This window comes from Anolis carolinensis, chromosome 2 (assembly GCF_035594765.1).
Source record: "Anolis carolinensis isolate JA03-04 chromosome 2, rAnoCar3.1.pri, whole genome shotgun sequence".
NCBI lineage: Eukaryota > Metazoa > Chordata > Lepidosauria > Squamata > Dactyloidae > Anolis > Anolis carolinensis.
This window is the reverse complement of record NC_085842.1, coordinates 28544568-28562935: the sequence shown is the minus strand read 5'-3', so window position 1 is coordinate 28562935 and position 18368 is coordinate 28544568. Positions and strand designations below refer to the sequence as shown.

Below are 18368 nucleotides of genomic sequence, written 5' to 3'. Positions count from 1 at the left end.
ATTCCCTGGGAGAGTTGAGGTCGAGTTATCCCTTGGCAGATTGGCATTCCAATTGCGATAAGAGTAATGAGTTTGACAGAAAGAAAGCAATATGTCAACAAAGACAAGAAAGGGAGGTTTTGGAAAGGAGCAGAAGATTGCTAATGAGAAAGGGTTTTGAGCAAACTTCCCACGGAAAGAGGCCTTGATTTCAGTTTTAAGAGGAACCCCTTCTGAGAGAGATTTTTCAGAGGTGGTAACTTTGCTCATCAAGAGTGTTCTTCCTGTTTTAGGGACTCTTGTTTCCTGCCTGTTTCATGGACTCTTGTTCCATGCTTTATGGAATCTTGTTTCATGTTCCTGTAGTCTTTTATACCAAGTTCCTGTAGCCTCGTATCTTGAGTTTTGTTCCAGTGCTTGTTCCTGTTCTTGGGGACTTTTGGATTATGCAGTCATTGTTCCTGAATTTTTTGCTGTTTGGATCCCTTGTTCCGGTTAAAGAATCCTGTTCTTTGTTCCAGTTTTGATCCTGTTCCTTGGACTAGTTTTGATACTTCGTTGAAGTTTATTCTTGTGTTTGATTTTCATGGACCCTTGCTTCAAGATCCTCAAGTATCTTGTACCTGATGGACTAAAACCTTGCTTCATTGACTTTGGACTTTGAATTGCTATTGCTTACATATATTCTTCAATAAGCAACTTGCTTTGCTTATAGTCTGGTGCTCCAGTGTGGTTTTGAGGTGTCTTTGCAGTCTAGGGGGTGCAACACAGGCCAGGCTTATGTTGGTTGCCTACTTTGAATCCAGGGAACAAATATACAGAGCAGAATACATAGAAGGAGGAGGAGGAGGAGGAGGGGGGGAGGAGGAGGAGGAGAATGAGAAGAAATGCAGAAAGCCAGTTGTTTCGGGTGTATGGGTGAGTGTTACTGGGGGGAAAGTAACAAGCTAATGTCAGACAGAATGCCTACTCAATTGTGAAGAAAGGACACTATTTACATTTTGATCACCATTGAGCAGATTTGACCACTAATAACCCTCCTACCAGGTGCAATGGCTCATATAAACTGATAGAAGGCAGCCAAAAGCCTAAATCCAACTCTACATAGTTTGTTTAAATTATCTCCCAAAGGATCCCAAGTGGCATCAAGTGGATCACATAAAAATCGCAATCTCATGAGCTAACCTCCTGCCAATACGCAGGAAAATCACATTCAAAGCACTCCCAACAGATGGCCATTCAGCCTCTGCTTAAAAGCCTCCAAAGAAGGAGCACCCTTGTTTTGATAGGACAGTTGATAACTGATCAGAAAATAGAGAAAAAATGGAAAGAAGCAAAGAAAAGGTTTAAATCAGACAGTTTTGGCAGTCTGCAATGAAGTTTAGAAAAAATAAAAGCTCTCATGCAAAAGGAAGGCAGAGAGTGGACAAGTGCAGATTCCTGCTATAGAGGTTTCTAGATATAACAATGCTCAAGGGAGCTTGTTTAGAGATATGTTGTGCCTGAACAGATGACATTGTATTCCTTGATAGATATGTGGTTATCATGGTTTGAGCACCGGACAACTCTGGAGAATAATTCCCCACTCAGTCGTAGAATTCAACTGGATGACCTTAGGCAAGTCCCAGTATCTCAGCCTCAGAGAAAGAGAAAGAGAAATCTTCTGAACAAATCTTACCAAGAAAACCCCAAGAAAGGTTGAAATCAGCAAGGGAATGGTGTAGCTTTCCAAGCGCTCTGGGGCTGCAATACCCAGCAGCCCTAGCCTGCTTAGGTGAGGTGAGGAATGTTGAGAATTGCAGTCTAGCAACATCTGGAAGGCTATATCATTCCCATTCCTATCTGAAATGTTTAACTAAAATAATGAATCCTTTGAATTTGGCACTCTTTCCTTTTCTCCCATAATTCATAATAAACCATTCTCTGCCTGCCAGCATGACTCAAGTGTTTTATGTGAATCATGTGTTGTTTTGAAATTTCTTCCAGCAGGACATCAGATGGGAAAAAGAGAAATAACTTTTCCATTTCCGCATTTCACATCTACAACTAATATGTTGTAGACTGAATTAAGGCTCTGGAGACCAGGGTTCAAATCCCTGCTCATTCGCAAAACCCACTGGGGTTTTGTGTGTGTGTGTGTCTGTGTGTGTGTCAGGAGTGACTTGAGAAACTGCAAGTCATTTCTGGTGTGAGAGAATTGGACGTCTGCAAGGATATTGCCCAGGGAACGCCCAGATGTTTGATTTTTTATCATCCTGTGGGAGGCTTCTCTCATGACCCTGCATGGGGAGCTATAGCTCACAGATGGAAGCTCACCCCACTCCCCGGATTTGAACCACTGACCTTTCCATCAGCAGTCCTGCCAGCCCAAGGGTTTAACCCATTGTGCTACCAGGTGACTTTCGGGAAGCCATACATTCCTGGCTTCAGAGCAAGGCAATGGCAAGCTTATTCTGAATAAATCTTTTCAAGAAAATGGTGTGACAGGTTTTCCTTAATTTGAAACAATTGGAAGGCACACAATAACCATATTGTTACAATATGCTGAGGCACAACTAGAGGGCACTAAACCCTGAACGTTTTTAGCAGTGGTGGTATTATTTAATAGTGAGATGGGATTTGTCTTTCATAATCTTGCTTCCTCCAGGGAAAACGAAACCTAGAAGAGGGTGGGGTGTTGCAATCTCTTGCAGGCTCTTGTGACTGTGTAGACATTCTGTGTGTGCAATTTTATTGGCTTCCTGTACATGAATATGGTCCAGACATAGCTTATGACTCAGATTCACTGAAGAACTGGAATCGAAAGAGTGAGAGGAAAAAAGGGAGGGAAGGAAGGAGGTTTAGTTGTTGTATGTTTTTCGGGAAGTCTCTAGAGCTGTCCACCAAATAGGTGTGATACTGCCATTAATGTTGGCTGACCTTTGCTCAATCTTCTGTCAGTTTCTGTGATGAAATGCACCATCGTGACAACCTCTGCCAGCTTTTCCTGGGATCTTCAGAAATTTTCTGTTCTTCAATAGCCAACTCTATGGAAACAGTTCAGGCTGTCAAGGTACTGAAACAGTTGCAATTCTGGGGTCCTGTTTCTGCTTTCTCTTTCAAATATATATGCTCCCCTATCTTTTTTCTTCAACTTTCTGGCAATGTTTGCACATTGCCCTTCCCAAAGCAAAACCAGTTTCTACCCTTCCCTGTCCGAATTTTATCTGCATGACTGTTATTCTTCCTCTTTCAAGAAGGATAATATTTGCCTCAGTCCTTTAGTTCCTGGCATTCCTCGTCCCTCAACTGGCACCAAGAACGGTGTCTATTCACAAATAAATCCACAATCACTTTATTCACATAACTCCAAATAATTATGCATAGGATTGATCGTTGCAAGGGGGGGGGGAGAAGAAGTGGGTAAACCCATTTTAGGCTTCACTCTAGGATCAGCCCTGACATATAGATAATTGTCGCTGCTAATTGTCATCAAGTCATTTCTAATTTACAGCAATCCTAAGACCAATCTATCAAGGAGTTTTCTGGACAAGATTTACTCAGAAGGGTTTTACTTTTGCCTTCCTCTGAGGCTGAGGGAGTGTGACTTGCTTATTGTTATGTGCTATTGGGGGCTCATCTATGCCAGGCAGTTTAAAATTTTAAATGTTACGGACTCACTCTTTGTTGTACCATTGCGTCATGTCACACATATCTACAACATTCACTCCTGTTAAAATAATCAACAGCTCCTCCTCTATGTATTACAATTATCCATTTTGCCTAGGAGGAACAGGCAAACATAAACAGGTATCACATGTGTCTCCCGAACAGTGCCCCCCCATCATTCATCACTTGAGCATGGAGCTGCTGTGTGAATGTTTACATAAGAACCTCATCTTTGGGAGCCGGGTCTAGAGCAAGTAGTAATTATCACTGTTGTGTTGTCGAAGGCTTTCATGGCCAGGATCACAGGGTTGTTGTATGTCTTTCGGGCTGTGTGGCCATGTTCCAGAAGTATGGGCGAAACATCAGGAGAGAATACTTCTGGAACATGGCCACACAGCCTGAAAGACATACAACAACCCCAATTATCACTGTTCTTTTTGCTCAAAAAATAAATAAACTGCTCCCAATCCTTCAAAAAATCTTCAATTTGTTTGTCTTTTAAGATCCATATTGACTTGGCAATTTGTGTGAGTCATATGTTCTTGTTTGGTATTATAGAAACAGACTGAGGAGTTGCCAGCTAAAATTTGCCCAGCCCTTGTCTTGTGGTGACCTTATCATAGAGTTTTACTTTACTTTACTCAGAGGAGGATTGCCATTGTTTTAGAATAAAGAGGAGTGTGACTTGCTCAGCTGGGATTTGCAGTCTGGTCTTCGGGGATCTTGTCCAAACCACAGATCATTACTGTTATGTTAGCTCTCTGTCTGCTGTTGCTGGGGCTGACAATTTGATTTAGACTAGTAATGGCAGACTGACTCCACACAGCAAACATTATTGCACGTCCCCTTTATTTGTGTTCTATATGCAACTGTAATACTGTGATTCATCCGTTCTAAGAGCCCCACCTCCCAATATAAATATCTCAAAAATTGGATTCATGTTAGAATCTCAGATGTGTTCTTTTGCTGGTGGCAATCCTGAAATCAGTGTGCATCTTAGAATCAATGGTATCTTATGAAATACGGTATTTGATTCATCAGCTATCTTTGTTGGTTTCCATCTTAGGAACAGATACAACTCTAGATCAGCTGAAATGGCTTCCGTCCGAGAAGTGTCTGGGATTACTGAAGACCTACTCTGCCCAATCTGCCTCTCCATCTTCCAAGACCCTCGGATGCTGTTTTGTGGCCACAATTTCTGCCTTTCTTGCTTGGAGAGCTGTGTCATTGCCAAGGGGCAGCATCAGGGAACGTGCCCTGAGTGCCGAGATCCCTTCAACCTCCAAGATGCCGTTCACAACCGCGTCTTGGCCAACTTGTCTGAGAAAGCACGGCTCCTCAAGTTGGAGGCAGGGTGCCAGTCTGGTGTGACTGGGAGCTGGCATATTTGTGAAGAACATGAGGAGCCCCTCAAACTCTTCTGCAGCCAGGATGAGGGCCCAGTCTGTGTGATCTGCCGGGATCTACCTCAGCATCAAGGGCACAACTTTTTGCCTATCAAGAATGCTGTGAACAGTTATCGGGTAAGAGTCCCTGAGCACTTGCAGTGCTTCCTCTAAATTTGTAATGTCTTATAATCCAAATTAGATTATCAAGAGTTCAACTACTGCAGTTATTCCAGATCTGTCAACTAAGGGCCACGGAGCCCCCGATGGTGTAGTGGACTAAAGCCTCGTGACTTGAAGGTTGGGTTGCTGACCTGAAAGCTGCCAGGTTCGAATCCCACCCGGGGAGAGTGCGGATGAGCTCCCTCTATCAGCTCCAGCTCTATGCGGGGACATGAAAGAAGCCTCCCACAAGGATGGTAAAAACATCAAAACATCCAGGCGTCCCCTGGGCAACGTCCTTGCAGACGGCCAATTCTCTCACTCCAGAAGCGACTCAAGTTGCTCCTGACACGAAAAAAAAAAAAAAAACGAAGGGCCCATTCCTGATGCAAAAATATGTAGGTTGTTCCCTCAGCTTTTCCAATTATTTCCTGACTGTTGCCTAACTGGCTTAAAGTAAATTCACCACTAGCAAGTCTTCATGATGCTCGTCAACTTCTGGTAAGTTGCTGTGAGTTTTTTGGGGGGCTGTATGGCCATGTTTCAGTAGCCATACAGCCCGAAAAACTCACAGCAACACAGCAATTCCAGCCATGAGACCCATCGACAACTTCTGGTGAGTTTTTGTCCTAGCAAGTCTATTCCTCAATCAGACTGCCTGGAACTTCTGGAACGATGACAAGAAATGCCCATGAACTTCATTGTGTACCATGTAAAGGTGAGCATTCCTCGCCACCATTCCAGGAGTTCCCAAAAGTCCAATTGAGGAATAAACTCGCTATGTTGATATTTCTTTCTGATGCTTTCGGGGACTCAAGTGAGCTAACAATAAATATAAAACAATGTGCTGAAGTTGCAGGGTATTGTGGGTTCATGCATGAAGATTGTTTTCCTACTTCCTATTGTATTTCACAATTTGTTCATTATGTATTCATTCATGTACTTAATTTCTATGCCATTATTTGGAGAACAACTCACAAATGCTCTCACACAGAGAAGGGAGAGCTATTTTTAGAGTTGCTGCAGGGCCATAACTACTGTACTATTACTATTACACAGGGTTCTTAACTGGTAAAGTGTGGATCCCATAGGAAATCAATTGATGGGTTTCAATGAACTAGATGCAAAAGCAGGAAAAAATTCCATTTCTTTCTTCTTTCTTTGCAAATTGCTTTTTGTGATCAGTATTCTACATCAGATAGTTAGTTAAATATACTTTTATTTGAAGCTCCTGGCTTGATCTGTCCCCACAAACCTGACAGAAATGCCATTTATCTATACATCATCCAATGCCGAATAAAGTAAGTTGGGGAAGGTTCAATTATGGCAATAGTATCAGGGTGACATAGGATACTATTGCACATGAGCAACTAATGTGCAGCCATTGTCATTGTGTTATGATGGGGGTGTCTATAGAAGTCATCAGATTCTCAGAAAAGTCTGTAACTTCCAAAGGTTATTGTTAACAGGGGAAATTCAGTTAAAATTCAACAGTAACTCAATCATCATGTGTACAAGGAAAGAGTGCCATCTTGTAGTTAACCTCAAGCAGCAACATGGCTTGTGGCGGTGACAAGCATCCATCCATTCTCTACTTTTGTGCTCTTCTAATTATTTTATCCCTCTGCAGATGTTTATTTATGCATGTGTTTGCCATGCAGGAGAAACTGAAGGCATCTCTGGGGCCTCTGAAGGATAGGGTGAAGTGGGCCACAAATCATCAGTCCTATCAACAGGAGACAATGGAAGAACTCGAGGTAAATTTAAGAGAAAAGACAAGAGAGCTATGATGGGACTTGTGGAAGCCTGAGACAACTTTAGCTGGGATCATGGAAGATGTTCTGACACAACACAAGAATCCAAAGAACATGAAATGTGTTGTTGTTTTTCTCAGACTCTGACTGGCTCAGCCCTCCAATTAGGAAGATGCACTGTTAAGACAACTTGGGTCAGGACTCCCAGTCTTAAGAACATAAAGAGAGTCATGTTAGATCAGACTGAAGAAAGACCATGAGTACAGTTATATCCCTTGTACTGCATGCTCCCTAGCAATTGATATGCAGAGCCATACTAGTGATGATACAGAGACAACTCAACCACTAGCCACTGATGGTTCTAGCCTTTATTAATTTATTGAATCCCCTTATTAACCCCATCTGAGTTTATATGCATCATTTCCTCTTGTGGCAGTGAATCCCTCAATTTAACTATGTGCTATGTGAAGAAGTAATGTATATACTCATGTATAAATCTGGAAATATAGTTTTAAAAAATCAAGCCCCAAAATGATTTACAGGTCAATGCAAGTACTGTACCATGTTGTTATTTATTCATTCAGTTGCTTCCAACTCCTTGTGACCTCATGGACCAGCCCACGCCAGAGCTCCCTGTCAGCCGTGGCCACCCCCAGCTCCTTCAAGACAGTCACTCCAAGGATACCGTTCATCCATCTTGCCCTTGGTCGGCTCCTCTTCCTTTTGCCTTCCATTTTCCCCAGCATCATTCTCTTCTCCAAGCTTTCCTGTCTTCTCATTATGTGGCCAAAGTACTTCATCTTTGCCTCTAATATCCTTCCCTCCAGTGAGCAGTCGGGCATTATTTCCTGGATGGATCTTCTTGCGATCCAAGGCACTCTCAGGATTTTCCTCCAGCACCAGAGTTCAAAAGAGTCTATCTTCTTTCGCTCAGCCTTCCTTTTGGTCCAGCTTTCACATCCATAGGTTACTACAGGGAATACCATTGCTTTAACTATGCGGACCTTCGTTGCCAGTGTGATGTCTCTGCTCTTCACTATTTTATTATGATTGGTAATTGCTCTCTTCCCAAGAAGTAAACATCTTCTGATTTCTTGGCTGCAGTCTGCATCTGCAGTAATCTTTGTGCTTAGAAATACAAAGTCTGTCACTGCCTCCATGTTTTCTCCCTCTATTTGCCAGTAACCATTCCCTTCCCTGATAGGCAAACCCAGGAGAACCTCAAAGTCCATCCCAGGAAAATCTAAAAGAAGCACTGATGGCCTCTACTCTCTCTGCCATGGTGCTGCTTCTGGCCTTTTTGAATGTCTGGGTGGGAAAGTAACAGTGATCATTCTTTGACGCAATCCCTCAAAGGAGCACTGAGAGAGTAGATGAGGCCAACGTTTCTTGGAGGTCCTCCAGAACAGAATAAGCTCTTGCTTTTCACTGTTCTACGCAGAGAGTTAATTCTGTAACACCGGTGGAGCCCCCAGTGGTGCAGCGGGATAAACCACTGAGCTGCTGAACATGCTAACCAAAAAGTTGGCAGTTCGAATCCGGGGAGCGGAGTGAGCTCCCACTATTAGCTCCAGCTTCTGCCTACCTAGCAGTTTGAAAACATGCAAGTTTGCATATATCAATATACCTTCTGTAGGAAGGTAACGGTGCTCCATGCAATCATGCTTGCCACATAACCTTGGAGGTATCTATGGACAGCACCGGCTCTTCAGCTTAGAAATGGAGATGAGCACCAACCCCCAGAGTCAGACACGACTAGACTTGATGTCAGGGGAAAACCATTACCTTTATCTTAACTTTAATTTTTTTAAATGAAATATTTCCTTCACTACGTAGAGTGGAGAAGGGCTTTTTTGAATGCCTGGGTGGGGAAATGGTGGTGTTGGTGTTCAGGACAGCTCTTCCCTTGAGGCAGCACTGGTGCTTTCCCCTCTCCTCAGAATGTCCTCAACATATCCACAGGTCATATCAACATCTATAATTTTGGTCTCAAAACCTGCTTGGAACTTATACATGACCCAAAACCTCCTTTCAATTTACACATACAGTCAAATTATTCAAGAGTATATATGGTACTTTTAAACTAGATCTCTTACCATACAGCTTCTGGATTCTAGTTATTTTGAGAGAGAGAAAAGTTACTGCCAATCCACACCTTTGTCTCACCTTGCTTTCCCTTTCTTCTAAGCTAATCACCCCTGTAAATGTGGCCATTTTCCCTGCCAGGGAAATTGCTCCAGCTCGTTGAGCATCCTGGCTTCGATTTTCTGAACCTTGGACATGTTGTTGCTATCTTCTCATCAGTGCACATTCACCTGGCTCTGTTTGTTGAATAAACAGTCACTGCCACACGGTATTTCTGATATGCTGAATACAATTAGCTAATGTTTAATAGCTTCATCCCAAAAAGTAATCATACTGATTGTGTCGACTCAGCTTCAAGACTTCGACCCACACACGAATGCAGTCAGGCATTTCAGCTGTACCTTCCCAGCTTCTCTGCCTCATCATATGTAATAAAAACTAATTAATTAATCAATTCGTTTTATCCCACCTAATGTGTTCAGAGTGGCATATGCTTTCTGCCCTCACAAGAGTCCTGTGAGGCTGAGAGATAGGAACTAGACAAAGAGTGATTTTCATTAGTTTTGAGAGTCAGTAGTTACCATTTTTTTGCATGCCATTGCTGTCACTTACAGGCTTACTAGTTCAGAATGTAGAAACTTTATTTCAGATAACAGAATTGCTAGCTATTCCACAGACACTGTCAGATCTGACGAATAGTAACTGCATAAAACATTTAAAGGTAACACAATTCAAATAATAGATGGTTTTTCCTCCATTTGTCAGGATGTGTGAGCTTCTCCTCCATTGGCCAATAAATCATAATATCTCCTTAGTCCACTCTTCTCTCTGTTCTCTCATGAGAATGACCTCGGAACTGTACTGGCAATACACTAAATGTTCACAGCTGCATAATAAACCTGCCAGGTAGATTTATTGGCAGAATTGACAGAGATACATAGATGATACGACTCAATTAAATGTGGCATAACTTTAAGTTCTGAACAATAGCCTGGATCAGGTTATGTAGCCAGCAAGTTACCAGTTTGTGATAACTGATTTAAACAATCATGTGTAAGAATACGTTGTCTAACTGCCATGTCCTACTCCATGTCACTGTTTTCCTAAAAGTTCTCCACTGGCAGTCCTTTGTTTGTTTGATTGATTATTGATTTACTGAACCAGGTTCAGGTTTAACCCGCAATGATTTGTGACCAGCAGACCCAAGGAGAATAATTGTCCATCCCTTGTCCATCCTGCCTGATCACTGAAGCTTTCTGAACAGGACTGTCATGAGCAAGTTCATATGGTCCTGGTGAAAAAAAGGAGACCCTCCAATGGCTCAACAGAAGACTGGCTAAAAATTCTTACGCAGGACTTCAACTTTGCTAAAACCAGAGGGAGGTTGAATTAGATATAATATGGCCCCAGTATCCATGTGGAATATGTTTCAAGTCACGCACACGTGCACATGTGGATATCTGATGCTAGATAATAGCAAACCCTATATTTTGACTATACTTTGGCAGGAAGCCTACCATAGGGCCCTTCCACAGAACCATATAATCCAGAATATTAAGGCAGATAATCTACAGTATCTGCTTTGTACTGGTTTATCTGAATCCTAACTGCCATATAAACCAGTTCAATGTGGATTTTATACAGCTGTGTGAAAGGTGCCATCAAATTGCACTTGAGGGCCATTAACATTTCCAGGAAGGGACATTTTTGGAGTGTGGGTGAGTGTGGCTGTAAGTCACTTGGAGCACTCTGGTGGAGAGCGACTAATTAAGAAATAAAGTGAAGTGACGTGAAGTGAAGTGAAATCCATGGGTAAGGGGGTTGTCCTGTGCATGGCTTGTTTTTTTGTTTTGTTTTTGTTCTAATCTCTTGCACACTACTGTCCAATTTTTGATATGAAGTAATTCATAAATTATAAGAACAAATAAACACTACTATAATGAGCACTTTTTATCAACTCCACATGATTTGTCTGCCCCAATTACAGGATCTAACTCAAAATCTGTATGGCTTGATCTTCATTGCATTTGAAGAACTACGTGAAATCCTGAATGAGAGAGAGCAAGACATGATGGAAACTGTGAAACAGATGAAGGAGGACAACCTAGCAGCAATGGAAAGGAATGTGGAGTATTTGAAGGAACATGAGTCGTCCCACGAAGAGTCAGTTTCCAGCATCCAAGCTGCATTGGAGGAACCCAATGAATTTGCTTTCCTGAAGGTGAGTCTCAGTTCTTTTGCTATGTACCCCCGTGTTTACTATTACAATTAATATAAGGCAAATTCACAAACCGATAATAATTCAAGGCAGCATAGGGAAAGTTTCTATCTTCACACATATCAGCACAGTTTCATAGATGTCCAAATATCCATGCATTTTGACCTCCAATGCAGGGTAAAACCAGTTGTCCTGGTTTTATGCTGCATTAGCGGAAGTCGGAGAATGCTTTATTTATTTACATTTATTTACAGTATTTATATTCTTCTCTACTCATCCCGAAGGGGACTCAGGGCGGATCACAGAACACATATACGGCAAACATTCAGTACTGGTGATTATAACAATGACTAGACAGACAATATATAAAGGTATAGGCTTTCCCATTTTTGGCATCTTTGGATGCTGTGCTCGGTTCCGTCCACTGGATAAAAAGATTAAGAAAGGCTGGTTTAAGGTAATAGGAACATTGCTTGGGTATTTATAACAAACAAGCAACTGAAAAGCTACAGTAGCAAATGCTACACTTGGTGACAGCTCCTCCTGGCATGCACATTCACCTTGATTTTTCTTCCATTTGGATGGAAAAGAGACTGAACTCCGACATGTTTTGAAAGGCGTCTTTGATGGTTTAAAAAAACTGAACTATGGCTGGCACTTCCAGAAATAAACTACATCTATTTCTTTCCCCTCACCTCCAACAGGAAACAAAGGAACTGATGGCAAGGTGAGTATCTTGAGTTAAGCTCTGTACTGTATGTAAGGAATTTGGAGACCAGTTTATCAAGCACCACTTCAAGGATTGAGGAACACTATGCCTTGTTTTAAGTGAAAGTCACCATTCTTGGAAGCTTGTAGGAGTGGCAAATCTTTCATGGGGTCTGCATTGGAGCCACACACACAGACACACCAACCACAAAAGCCCTGATCTGATATAATAATAATAATAATAATAATAATAATAATAATAATAATAATAATAGCAACAATTTATGTATATTCCACCCTATCTCTCCAAGGGGACTCAGGGCCGATCACAGTACACATACACAGCAAACATTCAATGCCATTTGGACAGACAAGGCAGGACAGAACAGACAGAAAGGAGGTATGTTGTTGAAGTTCAGCTTCAGTGCCTTGAAGGTTGTGCTTGGATTCAGCCACAGGGGGTGCTGTTGCTCCATTCTCTATGACAATGAGCCATCAGGACTTCCTCCTTCCGTTTGGTCACCTTTTGGCATTTTGTGGTGTCTTAAAATACCTCCCCTGCTAAATTAGCGGTACCTAATTTCTCTACTTACAGCTCTAGCTGCTTTCAAAATGCTTAGGTAAACAGTGAGCAGGGCTTGACAGTTGGGTGCTCACCCCAACTGGGATTTGAAATGGCCACCTTTAGGTTCCTAAAGGCTTCAATTTGTTTTACTCTACTGTTTCTTGGGGGGGGGGGGGAATTGAAATGTCTGCTTTGTGCCCTGAACTGGGACTGGGGTAGAATCTGAGGTAGTTATTTGGAGGGCAAGGGAGACTGGATTTTTATGTAGGTATCCACATCTGGCAAGAATGGTGCTGCCAATTGTTTTTTACATTTAGTGTTTGTACACAGATATCAATATGTTCATATATTTGAAGACAGCAGATTGTACCTTCACAAACCAGCATTTACGTCCACATTGCAGTTTCACTTCATAGAAAAGCAGATGCCCCTTTGAGCCAATAAAAAAGGAGAGGTGTCTCATGGAGCAGGATAGGTGCAAAGATGAATAAGGCAATTACGTTCACCATTACATGGGATGGGAGAGACATGTCTGAAGGATAGGATAACTGCCCAGGTGTGGGCCTAGTAAGCTCTGAGGTCTATGTGCTATCCAATGGAAATGCAGGTGGGTGGTGAAAATGACAGGAAAGCCAAAAAAGGCTATTGGTTTATTTGGATATGCAGATATATTTATATTCATATGCATGCAGAGGGTGTAGGGAGAGAGTGCAGTATTATGACCATGTGACGTAAAATAGTTCAAAGCAGTGAATATGAAAATATGCTAGAAATGCCCGTTCATACCAACTGACTCCAGGGTCAAGGAACTGTGTCACTTTCAAGTCCAGTTTGAGTTCAAATTAAAACAAGTGAGCATGATGTTAACAGGGTCTTAATACTACAGAGTAGAAATATAATATTTGGGTAACTCTCCCAAACAAATATTGCACGATAGCTTATAATGTTTCACCTATTTCCCCAAAACCTATAAGATAGCAAAGCGAAATCTTGGACAAATCTCCCATGAGCTGCACCCAGTATAGCTATTGATAAGGGAGTGAGACAATTGTTATCCAAAATATCTGGAATCCAGAAGTTCTTAATCTCTGTCTCAAACTCAGTCAGTCCATCACAGTCACTGGGGTTAAGAATGCAGTGTCCTGGCAAAAGTGAAAAAATTTCCATAAAATTACACTTGAGGACCTAGAGGTTCCTCGAGAAGTGTTCTCTCTGAGAATTTCTAGGTCTTCCAGTGTGACTCTTCCATCAGAAGTTGATCACATTGTCACGCTGGAGATCCTAGAGATTCCTAAAAATATCCCTGAAAGATCAAACCCACAAAAGTGGAGGGACTACTGTATATGATGTGCTTTCTGGCACATCTAATCAGACTCATCGTCATCCTGAGAAAGAAAACCAGAGGCTGTTTCCAACAGAGCTTATACAATTTATTGTTATGACTACACTCAGTTGTCCCCATTTGTTGTGGTAGGGACATAGGACCACTATGAAAGTAAAAAATCTGTGAATAAATAAACGGCTATTTTTTCCTGAGAGAACACCTCTCTAGAGATTATTCTATTTTCAACTTCAGTTGGACACTGGACATAGAATCACTTGGAGAACCTAGAAATGTCTACATTCTCCAACATGACTAGAAGTTTGGCCATAGAGTCACACTCAAAGTCTTAGAAATTCCAAGAGATAACATTTCAAATCAACTCCACAAATAATCTAATTTGCAAATGTCAAAACTGCAAGTGTGAAGGGATAACTGTGCAACTTCCAGAATTCCTCAGCCAAAATGACCAATGGCTTTGCTAGCTGGCTATTTCCAGACCCTCTACAATGCCCTTTTATAGCTTGAAGACTCAGTGAAATTGAACCTGGAACTTTTATCACGCAGAACATTTTAAAAGAACAGTTTCTTCCCTTCCCTGCAGAATCTCAGATCACCTTAGAGAAAAGAATGAAGAAAGAGGAAGCAAAGCAGCTGAAGAAGGCCAGATGTTCATTGAGGGTGAAGAGAGTGAAGATGAACATCGAGACCTGAGTGAAAATAAGGCTGAAGAAAACAAGGAGTACAAAGCCATAGATGACAAGGCGGAAGCTTATGGAGAAGCTCAAGATGTTATGGAAGATAAAGATGCAGCGATTGTAGATGTAGATCCAGCCCTCAAAGAATTAGAAAAATTACTTGACTTTGAGAACTTGAAGGACATGTTGAAAAGCATCAGCATTGAGGAGATGTTTGTCCCAGGCTCCCCTTACTGTTCCCCACCCTTAGAGGAAGATGTTCTCACTTCTGAATATAGCAACATAATTGAGGAAGGTGAGGAAAAAGAGACAACAGTGGCTGAGGAACCAGATAATACCGCAGAAGTCATGACTGCAGCTCCAGGAATGAGCTCCCTTGCTGAACAGACACCCCTGCCAAGAAGTGTCTCCAGTGCAGCTCCAAACGTGGGAGGAGCCCTTAATAGGCCACTCTTTCACTCACCCATTTTCCCAATGCCTCCCTTCCAATCATTGCCTCCCTATGGTAATAATCCCATGCGAGGATGGGGGAATGTACGTTGCTGGAGACCTCTTCCCATGTGGTCTTGTGGCATCGTTCCACACGGCAGAGGAACCTCACAGAGGCAGCCATTTTACTCTAGCTTTGCACAAGGCAGAGGAAATAGTCCAAACAGACGAGGATCCCAACCTAGCGTAGGCTTGTTCCCAACCTATTCACAACAGAGTAGCTGGAAATATCAAAGGAGAGAGCCAAACCAACCTGGAGGAGATCAAGGTGGGAGGCAAGGACAGAGTGGTTTCAATAAACAGAGGCCCCAACCCAGTGGTGGGAGCCAAAGTGGAGTGGGGTCCATAAAGAATGAGACACACAAACCCAAGCAGGTTCATGTCTCAAGGAAAGGAGAAGATCAGAAGAGTCCCCAGTTCAGTGTGGGTACTAGCTCAGGTCAAAGCAGAGAGCCATCCAAGCCCAAAGGTGGTCCCCCGCCTGGACAAGGAGGTTCAGGACAAGGACGAAAGTCTGGGAAGAAAAGGGGTGGAGCATCCTCAGGAAGCCAGGCATCTCACCCTGGAGGCCGTGGGGGCAGTCATGGCTCTAGTTCAGCAAAGCGTCCTTAGAACAAATTGCCATTTCTTACCCATTTCCCTTAGAAGTGGCTCACCAGAATGCAGAGAGAAGGGACTTTCCTAAGAAACAGGGGCTCCTTCCACACAGACAAATAAAATCCCACATTATCTGCTTTGAGCTGGAATATATGGCCGTGTAGACTCAGATAACCCAGTTCAAAGCAGATATTCTGGGATTTTCTGCCTTGATATTCTGGGATATGGGGCTATGTTGAAGGGCCCTGGGTGGTGTCGCAAAAGAATGGCCTTCAGTGATTAGTTTTTCAAAGAAAAGTAGAACTGGAAATATTTTAGTGCTCATAATACAGTAGAGTCTCACGTATCCAAGGTAAACAGGCCAGCAGAAGCTTGGATAAGCGAATATCTTGGATAATGAGGGATTAAGGAAAAGCCTATTAAACATCAAATTAAGTTATGATTTTACAAATTAAGCACCAAAACATCATGTTATACAAAAAAAATTGACAGAAAAGGTAGTTCAATACGCAGTAATGTTATGTTGTAATTACTGTATTTACGAATTTAGCACCAAAATATCACGATATATTGAAAACTATTGGCTATTATGGATAATGATTTAGAAAGTAAATATGGATGATTTCTCTGATCTATAACAACAGCAGCTAAAATTCACCATTGTTTGCTCAAAACCTGGAAACTGATCAAAGTGAAAACAATGGGAAATGGATTGTTAATGTTGCGGAGTTAGCCTAAATGGCCCAAATAATTACTAAAGGATAAGCCAATTGAAGACTTTTTGAAATATTGTTTTAATACTAGAAAGCAACATATATGGAGAAATTTAAAACTACATATAAAGAAGACTGAAAATTATTTATGAATTTTTGATATTTGAAAGCTGATGAAGTGGTTAGTTACTAGTACCACATTTACTCAAGTCTAATGTGCACCTTTTTGGCTAAATTATTTTTCCAAAATTAAGGTGAGCATTAGATTTGAGTGTCTTAGAATCGCACACGTAAACCACTTGAGGGGGGCCCATTGGATATAACCGTGAGAGGCTGACGAGTTCATCAACTTCAGTCGGTTCCCAACTGGCCCCTCAACTGGCTTACATGCACAATTTGGAACATCATGTTTGCCAAAAAAAATTTTTGTTTGTTTGTTTCAGTTTTTGAAAAATGAGATTTTCCTGCTTCTTGCAGGGAGTTGGACTGGATGGCCCGTGAGGTCTCTTCCAACTCCACGATTCTATGATTCTATGCACGCTAAATTCGACAGTGCATTAGATTCAAATAAATACAGTAGTTTTGGATCCAAAATGATAAAATAATATATTTCTTCTTTTCAGTTATACTTTTCTAGTTTGGTCTGTAGGGTCAGAGCCCCATGGTGTGTTAGTTCTCAGAATTTAGTATTTAATGTCTTAGCGCAGCTAATATTAGGGTAGTTTTAATTGTAGTTTTATGTATTCTCTTTTTCTTTCACTTTTCTTTTCCATGTTCCCTGTTTCAGCTGCTCTGTTTATTTTTGATGTACTGTACTCTGATGTATTCTGTGTTTTACATTTAATAAAAAGGTTACACAAAAATGGACGAAAGATCTCTTGATTTGCCAACATTCCCCTATGAATTAAGCAATAGGTTTTTTTTAAAGAAACTACATCACATGTATGTATGTGTGTCATGTATGTGTGTCTTTAAGTTGCCTGCTGGCTTATAGAGATCCCATGAATTTAATAAGCAAGGAATGTTCAGAAGTGGTTTTGCCAGTTCATTCCTTTGAATATAGCCTAAAGCACCTATTTTATTTATTTATTTACAGTATTTACATTCTGCCCTTCTCACCTCGAAGGGGACTCAGGGCGGATCACAGAACAGATATACGGCAAGCATTCAATGCCATTATACAAAGACAGAACAGACACAATATAGATAGAGGTATATATAGGCATTTCCCATCTTCGGCATCATGGAGGTTGTGCTCGATGCTGGCCATGAGGGGGTGCTGTCATTCTTTCCTCCATGTTGAAAAGACTTTCTTTTTTTACCGCCGGCATTTTTTTGGTATTGCTTTATGATTTGAGTGATTTTACCTACTTGCAGAAGGAGGACAAATTATTTTTCTTGTTGATTATCACCGAAACATTCTGAGATAGGTAGGTAGAAAGACTATTATAAGAACAAGATTATTAGAATTGCCCTTCAGGTGTTCAGTGTGGCTTACACCCAAGTAAGTGTACACAGAACAGATGGTAGGTAGCACAATATTATTCCTGTAGATAAACAATGACAATTGCTGCCTTAATGCTTGATCATGTTGGGTGCTTCTGACTGGAAATACCTGAGGAGGCTCACCTAGGCATCTTAGCAATCCAATCACAAGGGGGTTTGACTGTTCTCAGCCTAGTGTTTGGAAGGACTCCAGGCCCTCTGTTCACACCTTTTCCATGAACAAGCCTACTCATCTTCTCCCAGGTCTACCTTTGTTGATTGTTACATACCACTTTCCTCTCTCCAAGTTTTTTTCTTACCTTTCTAACCTAAGTTGAAAGAGGGAGGGATGAAGTAAACTTGGTTGCGGGACCAACTTTTTGGCTAGCAAATTAGTGTAATATGAGTATATGGAATTGTGAAATGATTAATGAAACGCCTTGGGTTTGAACCTGGCTAACATGATGTTAATAATTGTTTTTAATATTGCTGATTTTTGGTTTTAATGTATATGTTTATTTTTACTGTATGTATGCATGTTCATGGCATCAAATTACTGCC

The 18368-nt window shown here is 41.5% G+C and overlaps 1 protein-coding gene across 1 annotated transcript; it reads left to right on the top strand.

Moving 5' to 3' along the window:
* The first annotated feature begins 2615 nt into the window (after nucleotides 1-2615).
* On the top strand, nucleotides 2616-16184 carry LOC103280588 (tripartite motif-containing protein 55). Its single transcript, XM_008120106.3, has 6 exons — nucleotides 2616-3031; nucleotides 4694-5150; nucleotides 6836-6931; nucleotides 11001-11234; nucleotides 11936-11958; nucleotides 14430-16184. Exons 2-6 carry the CDS (start codon nucleotides 4722-4724, stop codon nucleotides 15622-15624), a joined length of 1977 nt encoding a protein of 658 aa, XP_008118313.1. The 5' UTR covers nucleotides 2616-3031; nucleotides 4694-4721; the 3' UTR covers nucleotides 15625-16184.
* The last annotated feature ends 2184 nt before the right edge of the window (nucleotides 16185-18368 follow it).